At 37.8% G+C, this 14,198-nt stretch overlaps 1 protein-coding gene across 2 annotated transcripts in view; it reads right to left on the bottom strand.

The window, feature by feature from the left end:
• The window catches only part of LOC121909809 (rho GTPase-activating protein 26-like), a 116,217-nt gene that overhangs the window by 2,639 nt on the left and 99,380 nt on the right, over nt 1-14,198 (bottom strand). For both annotated transcript variants that reach the window (XM_042430535.1, XM_042430534.1), the window contains 3 exons: nt 4,652-4,687; nt 4,178-4,288; nt 2,939-3,030 (listed from right to left, as the gene is read on the bottom strand). In XM_042430535.1, the coding sequence (XP_042286469.1) occupies nt 2,939-3,030; nt 4,178-4,288; nt 4,652-4,687 (239 nt within the window). The remainder of the gene's footprint in view (nt 1-2,938; nt 3,031-4,177; nt 4,289-4,651; nt 4,688-14,198) is intronic.

Below are 14,198 nucleotides of genomic sequence, written 5' to 3'. Positions count from 1 at the left end.
ATTGAGATGCCTATTGAATTAATATTAAAACCGTAATTACATTACCTTTGTCCCTCGACACTTTTTTTTATACAGTTGGATGTTTCAGCAATACTGCTCAGCTTTGGCTGTTATCAGAAAGGTATAATACACTTTGACAGCTTTAGCTCAGTGTTACCTCTAACATTTCTTAAAACAGAATTAATTCTATTTTGTCACTTGGGGGCTGAGGAACAAGCAGAACATACATTATCATCAACTTGTAAAGTTCTTGTGGTGAACTTGTCAGCAAACAGTTTCCTTTTTACGTGTACAGCAGACACAGAGTAACATTTGAATTCATTTGGACACGTGTGTCTGTCCATCTAATGAATGTAAGTCTAATATTCACTTGCCCTCTGGCTCAGTTGTAGTTGAAAGACAAACTACAGAGTCACTGGAGATTAATAATTCTCTGTGGGTTGCTCACTACAAGCAACCTCTGATCCATTACACATAGTCATTTTACCAACAGTCAATACACAAAATGTTGATTAGAGCATCTTAAATGTCAAAATGGTAACAATACTTTTAATTAATGTATTTACTAATGTATCTACTTAATATAATTTGTGAGCAGAAATTACTTATTCAGGACCAACAATCAAGTTATTTGAGAACACAAACTAATAATTAATGCACAGGAATTATTCAATTGATTGCAGATTTCCACCCTGACACCCGCTGGGCTCTATGCAATCATTATGACTATTGTTATGTACTATTGGAGTGTTAATACTGCAGAGTTTGCCATGTATGAACTACAATGATACTTTAATTTTAAAGAAGCAATGTACTGTAATTGTGTGTTGCTGTGGCATGCAGTGTATTGGTTAAAGGACAAAAAACAGGAAGTTAAAAGGAACATTGTGTCAACAGTAAATTGTATTGAGATAAATTATGTGTTCACCACAGTCCTCGCAGAGAATCTAACTCACAAATGCTGCAGACCATGTCACCACAGTTACATCAAAGAAAAAGAAATTAAATGTGAACTGAACATGAGACAGCACACACCATCTTTCATCTTTATTTTTTAATTAAAATGTTGTGCAACGCAGTAAAAACTGTGGAAATATTCTATATAACAGCTAAAATAAACACATTTGTAGATTGACCTGTAACAGTATTCTTACGACTGCTAAAAAAACATTATGACGCTGCAGTATGAGCTCTGTGGTGACAGCTGGGTTGCTTCATCTTCGACTAGTCATGAACGAACTGGGGTGTTGAGATACCACTATATGGATTACATGTCGCCGAGGTCACATTTTGACCCAAAGGGCTCCGATGACAGTGCTCCGTTTTACATAACCCTCTTTACGCAGCTAATTCTATTTTTTTTTTGTTGTTTTTTTTTTGTGATCAAATTTTTATTATTATTTAAACCGAAGGAATGTAGATATACAATCAGCAATACAGTAGTGAGTAAAAGTAATAAAACAAGACACTATATTTATAAGGATTAGTCAGTAAAGTGTAACAATATTATGACTGATCCACAAAAACCACACATGTTAAGTCACTCTAAGTCACCATAATAAATGTAAATGAATATACAGGCCCAGATATACATACATATTTATATACATACATACACCTTCTCACATCTTACCCCCAACCTACCCTAAAAAAAACTCATACATACTCACATAAATATACATACATACATACATATCTGCTGTACATAGAACATAAAGTGATAACCGATAATGTCAATGGTACTGACATACGCAACTTGCTTCAACCCTAATAAACTGAGCCAGTATTATAACACTGAAAGATCGCAGCTAACTCTATTTAGAGTCTGGGGGTCTGAGACACCATGTGTCAACTGTTATGACCAAAGAACAGAATCCATATCAATCCTGAGTCTGTGTGTGTGTGTGTGTGTGTGTGTGTGTGTGTTCCCCTGCATGGATTTACAACGGACTATGATAAGAATTCAGTTCAGCTGTTATTCTGCCTGATAACGAGTAACACACCCTGCTTAAGTAGTTTTATTATCCTTAAATTTGTGCAAATCTGGTCTTCATTAGGAGAGTTGAGCTAAAGAAAGCTGTGGGAGTGATAAATATGATTTACAGTTGGGGGAGTTGGAGGTTTGAGAGGCTGAAATTAGGATAGAGAGGGCCCTGAAACTGTCCGTGATAGGATTCCTATGGAGAGCAGAAGCAGAAAGGAAATGAAAGAGAGAAAGAAAAGAAGGAAGCAATTGAAAAATAGAAATAATATCTCCAGTACTTTCCTGCGTCATCCTTTGTGTGCTTGTGTATGGTTTCTTTAATATACTGTATATGCTTGTTTTTGCACAAAACAAAGCAAATGCCTCCACGGATCTGAAAGATATTAAGTGCTTGGCTGCATGCAAAAGCAATGCATTGCACTTGACTGCCTCTGTTACAGCTTAGTCTGCTTGCCAACCTCTAATATTCTCTGGAGAAGTGCAAAAAGAGTAAGTGCAAATCCAAGCTTATTTTAAGGCCAGGTGCTGGATAAAAGATACACTTAAACAGAAAAATATATCACACCCTGTGGATTCAGACTCTCAGTAATGCAAGGTGTCAGCTAAACAGCTTCCTCTTTGCATCTTTCTCTTTCCTCAAATATGACCACTGCACCTTAATAGAGGAAAAAGTTTAGGGAAGAATGTGAGTGAATCATTTAATTTCATTAAAAAAGTATTAGTCATGGAAAAATGGTGTTAAAAGCCTTTCAGATATAAGTGTTTGGGCAAAATCCATTGAATACTTGGATGCATTTCTAAACATATTTTCAACCAAAATGAAATCCAGCACCGAGGTCCAGCTAAATGCCAAAGATGACTTTTCATTTTGACAGTAATTGTTTGTTTCTATACAAACAGCAACCCACATCTTTCCTTTTTCCTTTCTGCTGGCAAGTCCAGAGCCTGACTCACCGTTCTCAAAGATGGTCCCAGCGATGAAGGACAGCTCAGAGTCATGCTCCGCCTTGCAGGCATACAGCGCTCGAGCTTTCCTGCCCGCAATACTGGAGACAAGGAGAGAGTGAGAGTGAGACAGTTGGTTATGGGCTGATTCATGAGGAGAAAGACAGCTTTCAGTTTAAAACAATGCACAATTTAGACACCTCAAATTACACAAACCACAGACAGGTCATTACTTTATACGAACTGTTTTATGAGCACCAAGTGGCTATATTCACACGTGATAAAGAAGGTTTTCTAGCACAGGTCAAGCGTTAAGGATGTAATCATGTTGGACTGTTATGGATTTCAAATTCTAGTTTTTGTTTTTTTATTAGACACACATTGACCATTTATTTCGAATTTAAAACTAGAGTTTCTCTTCCCTTCCATGTCCTTGTTTATATTATTGTAAGTTATACAGAATCAGGGTCAGCTGCAGACTCCTCTTACTTCCATGCAGAGGGTAATGGTTCAAGGAAAGGCTGGGATTTTGTTGGCGCAATGCACTGGCAAGGAAGTCCAGCTGCGTGCAGTTTCTGCAGCAGCACCAGGACACTTGAAGCTTGAAACTTGAAGCACTGCAATGAAGTGGCGGACACTGCATGTCTAGAGGAGTTTATATAAAAGAAACAACTTCCCAACCTTTGTAGAAAGAGCGGAGAGTACATCCTTGATCCTCTGAGGAGCAGTCTAGCTTTTGAATTCACTCCTTTCATGGGGAAGGTCAGAGGTCATAGTCAACTACATGGCAGCTTCTTGAAGCTACTTTCTCAAGGACACTGCAGCAGATAAAGATGCTTGCAGGACTAATCATCTAGGTTAAAGAGCTGTGTCCTAAATTGCCCTGCTGTTCTTCTTGAGTTCAAAGTAAACTGGTAACACTTGAAACATCTGGCAAAATAAATTTTGAAGAGCTACTTAAGTAAATAATAGCACATCGGCATATTGATTGCAGCGTTCAAATTATTTACTGAATAGTACTTGATACATGCTTGAAACAAATTTCCAGGCACTCCAACATCCCCAGAAGTGGATCTTATTGTATTCAACAAATAAATATACAGTTTTTTTCTTTCCTTTCTTTTCCCTTCACTGCATCATCAGCACACAGTCACATGCCTTAACAGTTGACAACAGTTTCTCAATACTACAACAGTCCTCTACTGCTTCACTGTTGATTAAATTATCACACAAGCAATGTGGACCCACCTGACAGGGGAGGAGTCACTGGAGGTGGAGGACGTCGGCTGCGGACTTGAGGGCGCTGAGAACATCGGCCAAGAGGGAGAACGTGGTGAAGTGGGGCTGGGAGATGTTGCACTGATAGACACACACACAAAATGATAGCATTTGCAGTTTTAGATTGATAACAAATAATAATTATGCACATATTTATATAGTTCTGGACACTGTCAGCTGTGGTTATTTTTCTTAAATTTTATTTTATATGTACACAGATAAGACTGCATAAAATCCAGATAATAAAAATTGAAGATATGACAGGAGAGGTCAAGTCACAGGCTTATACAACAAAAAATTACGTTAGCATAATTTAGAAAAATACAATGAAAAATAATGACAAGAAGCACACAAAATCAACGGAGAAAAAGAAAAAAAATAGAGGTCAAGAAATAAGACACCATGAATTCAATATGATTTAAATTAAAAGTGACTTCTTCTTACTTGGTTGGTATGCTGCCACGACTTCTTGGGTTTAGCCTGGAAACACAAGATTTTTTTTTTAAAAACAAGGTGAAGTAATCCATCTTAATCAATGAACCACAAGGTTACGTACTAAAATATTTTTGCACTTGTGAAAATAAAGGAAAGCTATTTTAACTAACTTGATAATAATACAGACATTATGCCTCGAGAGAGATTGTATTACTGAGCAGTTTTCCCCTCTCAGTATCGTCTCACTGAAGTCTACTTGCATTAGTTTTCCAGCACACAAGCAACCAAAGAATGACAGATCCACAGAGTAGACCTCCCAGCTTGCTTGGCAAAAAAAAAAAAAAAAAGTTAAAGTAAAACCCAAATCATTTTGTTGCAAGGAGAAAGTTACTCCTTAATAGCTCTCAATGGGTGATGTGATTCGCCTAATGTGTTCCAGCCCTGACTAAAATAACCTTAAATGAAGGCTAATAGCCATGATCAAGAAAATGGTACATCCTGGTGAGAGTCCAAAGTCAAAACAAATGAAGGATTTAGCTGGATACACTGGGCCTCAACACAGTTCTGGTACCTGGTCAATATATTAACTTATTTCTGCATTTTACAATCAGTAGCCGACAGACTAACATGGCTACTGCCAAAATTAATACTTAAATTTAGTTCAACATGGGACTCTTTCCAAGTTTAAGGAAGAGTGTGTACCTACAGTAATTAAATCTCAATTCCAAATGGTCAGTCGACATGGCGCTGTGAAATATAATCCTCATTACATCTAACCACGCTGTGTGCCTTCATCAATCTAATCTGGTGCTGCAAGATGCTGGTGAACTGACACACTCAGTTTCTCTCTTAGAAATGAAATGCTGGCCGCTATCCATCACAGACTGCCCTTCAGGGTGAAGAATGGTCGAGAATGAGAGAAGGTGAAAGAAGAAGATTTGAGTGAGGAAAGAGTGAGGCGTAATAAATAGAGAAAGCGAAGAAAATGTATTCATAGTCAATCAAATTACTGGGGGCAAGACCAGGTTTTGTAACAAGCTTTCAGATCATTTTCCTTGAAGTATTTTTCAGTGACTAAAACGTACGTAGATAAAGCCATCGCAGAAAAATCTGTCATAAACAAGGCCAGCAGAGTCATGGGGAAACATGACGCCCACCACTTTGCATTCATGCTGCAGTACTGACAAAACTCAGCTAGAGTGTTGTGCATCATGACTGACTATATGTGTCTCAGGCTCAAAAAGGAGATTTTCTGCTGGTTCTGCCTCTCCACTGTTGAGTTCTTCTGCCCCACAGGAACTAAAATAATAGTGAGAAAACCTTAAAAGGCTGGATTATACAAGCGAGATGTTGTTTAATGTTCAATATAGAGTAAATATTTACATACAGCCATTTTCCTGATATTAATAACCTCTAATATGAGCTAATTATGCAAAGAAATTTCTATTAGAAATCTTGTCCACAGGCCTTCCTGTTTATATACTGAACAGCAAAGACAGTTTGTCCCCCTTGTCTGAAGGCTTCAAAACTGCCTCTTGAGCCTTTTTCTTCTGATTCTGTCACCACGGGGGTTCAAGATGTGAAATCAATAAAGATCCTACCTTTGGATAGTCAGTCTATTCAGTCTGAAATACACTCAGTGCACTCAAGACTGCTGCTATAGTCACTGACACGTTGTTATAAGAGTTGAGCTAAATGGTGTTATTGAAGCAAATAGTGCTGACGTTCTATTCAAAGACGGGTTTATGCAAGTGAAGGTATGGAATAAAAACGCTCCCCAACAGGAGAGTGCAGCCATGTAACCACACCCCACGGCTAGATACAAGCGCACATTATTGCACAAATTGCTGACAGAAAGTTACAGTTTTGTCAACGTTTCCAGCATTCTCAAATTTCTTACAATGATGTCTCAGCTTTTGAATACAGTGAAAGACTTTTTCTTAACGATGCATGTTTCCAGCAGCTATGAGAGTAGCTAAAAAGAAGTGGAATTTTGAATGCCTGTTTTCATTATAGATTATTTTACCTTAAACTCTGCTCCACATGGATCGAGTTTCAACTTGTTTCAATCTTTATTTTAAAATTCTAGTGAGTTCTCAAAGCTTCCAAAGATACCAAACATGTTAGATTGACTTTTGAGTACATATTGAAGGAGATGTCTAGAATATTTCTGTTTGGTGTAATGGTGCATCCAAGAAAAACTCAGTGTCATGGTTTGAATATATCAGCATACACCTTCAGTTAAGTGTTCAAACAAGCCAATGCAGAATGTGATATCATCATAATGTAGAAATTTCTTCTTTCTAAATTTAAAGAAACTTGCTTAGGGATTTAGGGAGAATTAAATGTTAAACTTGTCATTTCAACGTGTCTATCATCTCAGTATTATCACCTTACAAAGCTGTTAGAGTGGATGTCCTAGCAAACAGACACAGAGCAACATTTGCATTCATTTGGAGTCGTGTTTCCAGCCTCCTAATCCATATAAGTCCAATATTCACTCTCTTTTTAAGCTCTGGTTTGCTCGTCAACAACTCCTGAATAAAATATCTGTCTCTTTAGCTGCTAAATGCTCCACAAGGTTCACCAGCTTGTCACTGTTTCTGTGCTGTTTGGTGGATTCGTTAGAGCTTCTCACAGGTAGCAACGACGCTGAGAGCAGAAACAAAACAGTAAAGTTGCATGCCGTAAAACCAAAACAGTGAACTTAAAGATGTTGAAAAGCTCCATTGGAGTGAGGGAAGTGGAAAGTGATAATTCTGTGTGGATTCGTCATGATGAGCAACTCCTTTCACTTTATACAGTCTCTTCATCCACTCTTCATATGAAAATATTGATTAGAGCAGCTTTAAAGTTCATCATTTGAATAAGAAACTTGTGTATATGCATGATTAGCAGAGGCAGAATATAATATTTCTGCCATCGCCATTCGCTGTTTTTTTTTTTGTTTGTTTGTTTGTTTTTTACAGCATGTAGATGACTCACTGCAATAGTGTTTTTTTTTCTCTTATCTAACACTCTGCACATATCATCTACTCATTCATAGCAGTGCCCGTTTCTTTATAGTATAGACTTTTTTTTGATGACGTAATGTGTGGTTGCCATAGTGACACTGCTATATCCTAAGGCAAGATTTGCGATAATCATGGTCTGTCTTCTCTTCAAGAACAAATGCATGATTCACTTCAATAACCACAGTTAATACTGCCACTCCTTCAATAACATTAAGAGAGCTCCAGATAATATTGACTTTAACTCTGAAGTGGAATCACATGTTGCCAAGTCAAGTCAATTTTATTTCTTCTAGTGCAGTGCCCATTCAAAACGTGCTTGTTCGGAACAGGCTGATTGCTTATTATTTCTCGAGGACTGCATACATATGTATCAACTGACAATTGTATCAATTAAAACAATAAGGACTTAATAAATTAAATTGTTTTAATCCAGACAGAAACTTCACCAGTGGGACTAAACTGAACCGTAGAAGCAGTTTACAGCCTTCCATTGGTTGATTCTGCTGCCAATCAAACGTGTCTGTGCTCCTATTGGCTAGTTTTACTGCCTTGGTCTCTGTTTTTTTCTCCTGTGTGCACTCGTTCTCTCTCGGGCAGTTTAATTGAGCAGGGCAGGTGCCTTTGTCTGCATTCTGGGAGCGCAGTTTTTCTAGTGGGGTAATAGGGTACTATGAGCTCTTTAAGATATGATGGTGCCTGACCATTAAGGGCTTTGTGGTGAGGAGAAGGATTTTAAATTCTATTCTGGATTTTATAGGGAGCCAGTGCAGCGAAACTAATATGAGAGAAATCTTTGATCTGATCTCTTTTTCTAGTTTTTGTCAGTACATGTGCAGCTGAATTCTGGACCAGCTGGAAAGTCTTTAGAGACTTGTTGTTGCAGTCTGATAATAAGGAATTGCCCAGTTCAGAAGTAACAAAAGCATGGACATTTTTTTAAGCATTTCTTTTTTTTTGAGACAGGATGTGCCTGATTTTTGCAATGTTACCTTACAGTGGTGCTGGAGATCAGGAAAATGCCATCGAGAGTAGCTATATCATTAGATAATGTGTTTCTAAGGTGTTTAGGGTCAAGCACAATAACTTTGTTTTGTCTGAGTTTAGTAGCAGAAAATTACAGGTCATCCAGGTCTTTATGTCCTTAAGGCATGCTTGGAGTTTAGTTAACTGACTGGTTTCATCTGGTACATCCTGGTTCGTCTTCATTGATAAATATAATTGGGTATCATCTGCATAACAATGAAAGTTTATGGAGTCTTTCCTAATAATATTACCTAAAGGAAGCATATATAAGGTAAACAGTATTGGTCCAAGCACAGGGCCTTGTGGAGCTTAACGTATACAAACTGAAAACGACCTGATGAACAGGATTTAAGCCAGCTTACTGTGGTTCCTTTAATGCCTATTAAATGTTCCAGTCTCTGTAATAGGATATGATGGTCACTGGAGTCAAATGCAGCACTAAGATCTGGGACATGAATGCATACAGATGGAGAGGGAGAAGAGGAGAGTTATACCATGGAGCTAACCTCTTTTGTTTTATTTTCTTTTTTAGAGAGGCAATAGAGTTGAGTTTTATTCGCAACGAGCCTACGGCACTATCAACAAGATCAATTTGGGATAAGTTAGCATAAGAGTCCTCTCTTGTATTGAGACATCGCATTGAATTAAATGCTGATGGAATCACTTCCTTAAATCTAGCTACAGCACTATCAGATAGAAATCTAGTGAAGACATTTTTGCCCAATGGCGTGTAGTCCAGTAATAGGAATTCAAAAGTTATAAAAAAAAAAAAGAAGATTCTGTGGAAAGACTATTTACTGTTCAATTTCAATGCCATATGCCAGAACAAGGTAGAAGGTGTAGTTAAAACAGTGAGTGGATTTATTTACATTCTGAGAGAAGCCAATTGAGTCTAATGCAGTGCTAAGGCTATCATTATGTACATCCACATGAATCACCTTCTATAATTACTTCAGGGTTTCCGTCAGTGTACTGCAAGCCCAGCAGCCCACCAGGCCTGAGTTGACCCCCATGCCAGACCTAAGCATCAGGGATTTTTTTTTAAATGCATTTTAAAATGTTTTCTAAACTAAAATGTGTTATGCAAGTAGCGTAGCTCCTTAAGGAATAGCTCAGTGCATAGTGATTGTGCGGTCAAGAGAGACTGAGAGAGAGCATTTGTGTGACAATTAAGCTGCGGCGACCATAGCCAAACTCGACTGCCATTTGGACAGAGACATACGTAGGAGGCTGAGGAGGCAGAGTTTCTGCCAACAACAGGCACCGAGACATGGGGAGACATGAGGGAAGCTGCTCGCTAACAGCTATGTGTGTTTACAACAGAGAGCAGGAGGGGGGACAGACGTCTCACTCCGCTACTCTGTGCTGTAACGCTGCTGTGGACACTCATGGAGCAGTGTGTCTTCTTATGATGAATGTAGACGCTGATATGTGAAAATGAACTAAAAGGGTTTTATTTCTATGAAAAAAGCAAAATGACTGTGGGGGCGGTGGGCAAGTAATGTAATCGGTTGTCAAAACAACTTCACCACATGGTGCACTCAGTAGCTGCTCTGGAGTTTTCAATCATATCACATGATCAATTCTGGCCAGCTCCAGGATGAAGGATGTTTGAGCATATTTGTGAGTCTTGGAAGAGTATCGACTTTTTAAACTGACTTTATAAAATGAATATTTTTTGCTTTGAAATGCTCAACATTTTTTTTAAAATAGGGCTGCAACTAACAATTATATTCATTATTGATTAATCTGCTGATTACTTTCTTGATAATATGTCAGAAAATAGTGGAAATTATAATAATTAATAAAAATTACAATAATTATATAATAATTATTATAATTATAATTTCTTACAGCCCATGGTGACATCTTCTAATGTCTTGTTTTGTCTGATCAACAGTCCAAAATCCAAAGATATTCAGTTTACTATCATGTATGACACTGAAAAGCTTCAAATCCTCACAAATGAGAGGATGCAACCAGCATTTTTTTTTTTTTTTTTTTGCATTTTTTTGCTTAAAAAAATGACTGCAACAATTAGTCAATCATCAAAATAGTTGCAGATTAATTTTCTGTCTATCAACTAATCATCGCAGCTCTATTCAAATGTGTGTTAAGGATATAGAGCTGTGACTGATATCCAAGATAGATCCAAGGTACACCTGGATAGATCCAAGATAAAAACAGAACAGGAAATGAAATCCCTTTAATTCAGTGATACACTGTGAAACTGACTTGTTTTTTGCTCTTGAATATCACAATATTGTTACATGAGCTGCAGTACAAATAACTAACAGGACGATGCATACTTTTTAGTGTAAATAAAAAACCTCAAGTGAGCATATACAAGATATTTCACCAGTATAGCTTTGTCATTGTAGGTCTTGTCTGTTTATCCTCTGACTGGATTAAAAAGACAGCAAAAAGTTGTGGTTGTATGCCTTATTTACTTATCAAACTGTCAGTTTGAGTGATTATCTCAATAATCCACTTTCTCTCTCCATTTGTCACTAACTGCTTGTCAGTGTGCTCCCTCTCATCTGCTTCCTCTGTGCCAATTTCTCTGCATCCTATCTAGCTCCTTCAAACCCATTCCTCTTCTCTCCCTGGCTCCAGCAGAGCTGTATTTCTCCAACAGCTCTCTGACAATCAAGATATTTTGACTGATTGTATAAATCAACAGTGTTGTCTTTCCTCTACTTTGGAAAGACTAAATTTTCCTCTTTCTCGGATAGGAAATTAAATTTGCTGATTGCACAAACTGTGACGATTACAAGATATAGATGTATTGCATTTCACAGGTTACAAAGTTAACAAACTTGTTTCAGGTGAATGTAGTCTCCCCACCACATGCTCACCACATTTGACAGCTGATTTAATTAAACCTGATCTCTTGTTTCTCCCCCCTCCTCCTGACAGGCCATCAATTCACTGCATTATAACATACCCACACTCTCATTGCCACACAAACACGCATGTTAAAGCACATGCTTCGATTTAATTAAAAGTATGTACAATTTATAGACAATGTAGTTGATCACAAACATACAACAGTCGCTGGTGTTTGTCACCAATATGACGCATGTGTTTGTATTTACTGTATCTGCTGACACAAATCCATAAAAAAACATTGAATTATTAACTGCTGTTGCACAGCAACAACACTACGCAATTCTTGTTTTCACTTTGGCAAGTGTGACAGTATCACATCTCTTTTTGAAGTGACAAACACGGTTTAGGTTTACAACCTTGGGAAGATCCCTTAAGTAAGGAATGTATCATCTACTGTTTGCATAATAAATCAGCATGACCGACGTGACCTGCAAATATCAAGTTTGACCTCAACACAAGGGTGCAAAAAGCAGAAATAGAAATATTTCAATAATGAGCATCATAAATTTTTGTTGCTGCTGTTGTCACACAAGCGTCACCGAGCTCAACATTATCTCTATGTTTTCACAATGAGAGCAAAATGTGCACTTCTGTCTATAGAAATGATGAGATGAATTTCTAATTCCTTAATGTCATTATGAAGCAATGACACTCAATCGCAGTTGTTTTATTTTATTCGGTTGCCATAATGAGGATTATTCACTTGCTGATTCATTTCCCTAATTACTGATTGCTTCCTGACTCTTTCATTGTCATCAGCACATCACATCAAATTCCAACACAGCCACACTCATGACTCTGCAGCTTGAGATTGTGGTTACCATTACAGGAACTCATAACGGAAAATGTAACAGAGAGGAAGTCAACTCAGAACTTTGTCTCATCTTAATACCTCTGGCAAAATTGAAAATATCCAGTATTATCAAGGTCAAAACCTGTTTCAAAACTTAAATCGAATCCCCCTTGAGTCAGTACTCAGCATTGTATCTGAAAAGAAAGAGAGAGAGAGAAAGAGAGAGAGAGAGAAAGACATACTAAAAAGCAAAAAGTCAACAATTAAGTAGGAATGAGAGAAAAAATATTAAGGAGCAGCTCATCAGTAAATGCAGCAGGAGCAGACACATGTAACCTGGTGACTAGCAATGCATGTGAGTGCGTGTAAATGGGTGTTGTGCTGTGGGGAGGAAATATTTCTATGACAGGTTTCCTAGAAAACATTCCAGTCACAATGGAGATTTTTTTTTTTCATCCTCTCCCCTATGGTGTGTTTTTTCAGTAGGGATAATTCAGTTCTACAGCTCTGTCTTTCTCTTTATCTATAATCTCTCTTGCGCTTCACGTCTCTTTTTCTTTGTTTCCCCTTTTCTCTCAAATGCCAACCAGAGAGAAGGAATAAATAAAAATCCACTGACTTTCCCCAAGGGAAAAAAGAAAGACAGGAAGACATTTTGCCATTTACACTTTCATCTTGGTACATCACGTCCAAGATCAAGTCCATGGGGTCACCGGTCAGATTAAGTACATATGCTAGTGCGACGTGTATTACAGGCTTTGAGGTCAGACAGTTAACTTCTACTAACTTGACATATTCTTGCACTGGCACCATTTTCCAAACCAACTCCATTCTTTAGTTCTTTATTTTTCTTTTTATTACTACTAGATGGAATAATGGGAGAGTGCTTTCTAAGTGAGACAATTTAAAAGAGAGACTGTGAAAGAGGTGTGAAGAGACCTCCAGGAATGTCCCACCTGAGAACAGACTATTTAAAAAAGGACACTACAAAAAACGCTGAGCAGTAGTCAAGGTGCCAAAACTGAAAGTAACATCCGCCTCAGGGGAATGCAGGGCTTTTTGAAGGCCCAGTTGTTAACCTCTGACCTTTGTACCTCTCTCTTGTCTGTGATGAGAACACAGGCTGGCTTTTCTTGGAAAATCATGATGTCTGGCTCTGGGAGATTGAGAAAACATGGTCTGGGCTGGAATCTGAGTCAGTTACGCCAAACAGATTTTGTTCGCTGATTGTTTCAAAATGGAGGCTTTTTTGGTCTTAAAATAAATCAGATTCTGGGCATCCCTCTCCTATTGGAGGTGACTCTTTGTTCAAAAGAGAACTCTTTGATCTCAAACTTTGCATATAAAAAAAGGTCTTGTTGTTGGGATTTAAGGGGTACTCTAACAAGTTATTAATTGTGCTATCGTAACATTTGTGGATGAGAAAAAAAAAGAGAATGTTTAGTGCGTAGTGTGATCCAAAGTCTTAAAAACACTGGATACTACACTACCTATAATGCAACTCAATAGCGTCTGTGTTTAAACCCTCCCTGTCTGCCTGGTTACACCCATGTCTTTAAGATTCCACGCCCCCAGTTTCTGTTATGAAGATCCAAGCTGAGATCATCTTGATGATAACCGGAGATAACCTTGATGACATCACAATGACATCAGGGCCCATGAAAACATTACACAACTGTTTTCACACGTTGTGTACCCGTGTGACAAGTAAAAAAGTGTGTAAAAAAGTAAAAGTGCCCCTTTATTTAGTCAAACTTTGTATGGATAGACAAAATACTGGAACCCATTTTATTGTGCAGAGACTAATTTATTACTACAACATAGTAAAGAAGCA

Source organism: Thunnus maccoyii, chromosome 13 (assembly GCF_910596095.1).
Source record: "Thunnus maccoyii chromosome 13, fThuMac1.1, whole genome shotgun sequence".
Classification (NCBI taxonomy): domain Eukaryota; kingdom Metazoa; phylum Chordata; class Actinopteri; order Scombriformes; family Scombridae; genus Thunnus; species Thunnus maccoyii.
The sequence above is the reverse complement of the archived record's forward strand: the minus strand, read 5'-3'. Positions and strand labels throughout refer to the sequence as shown.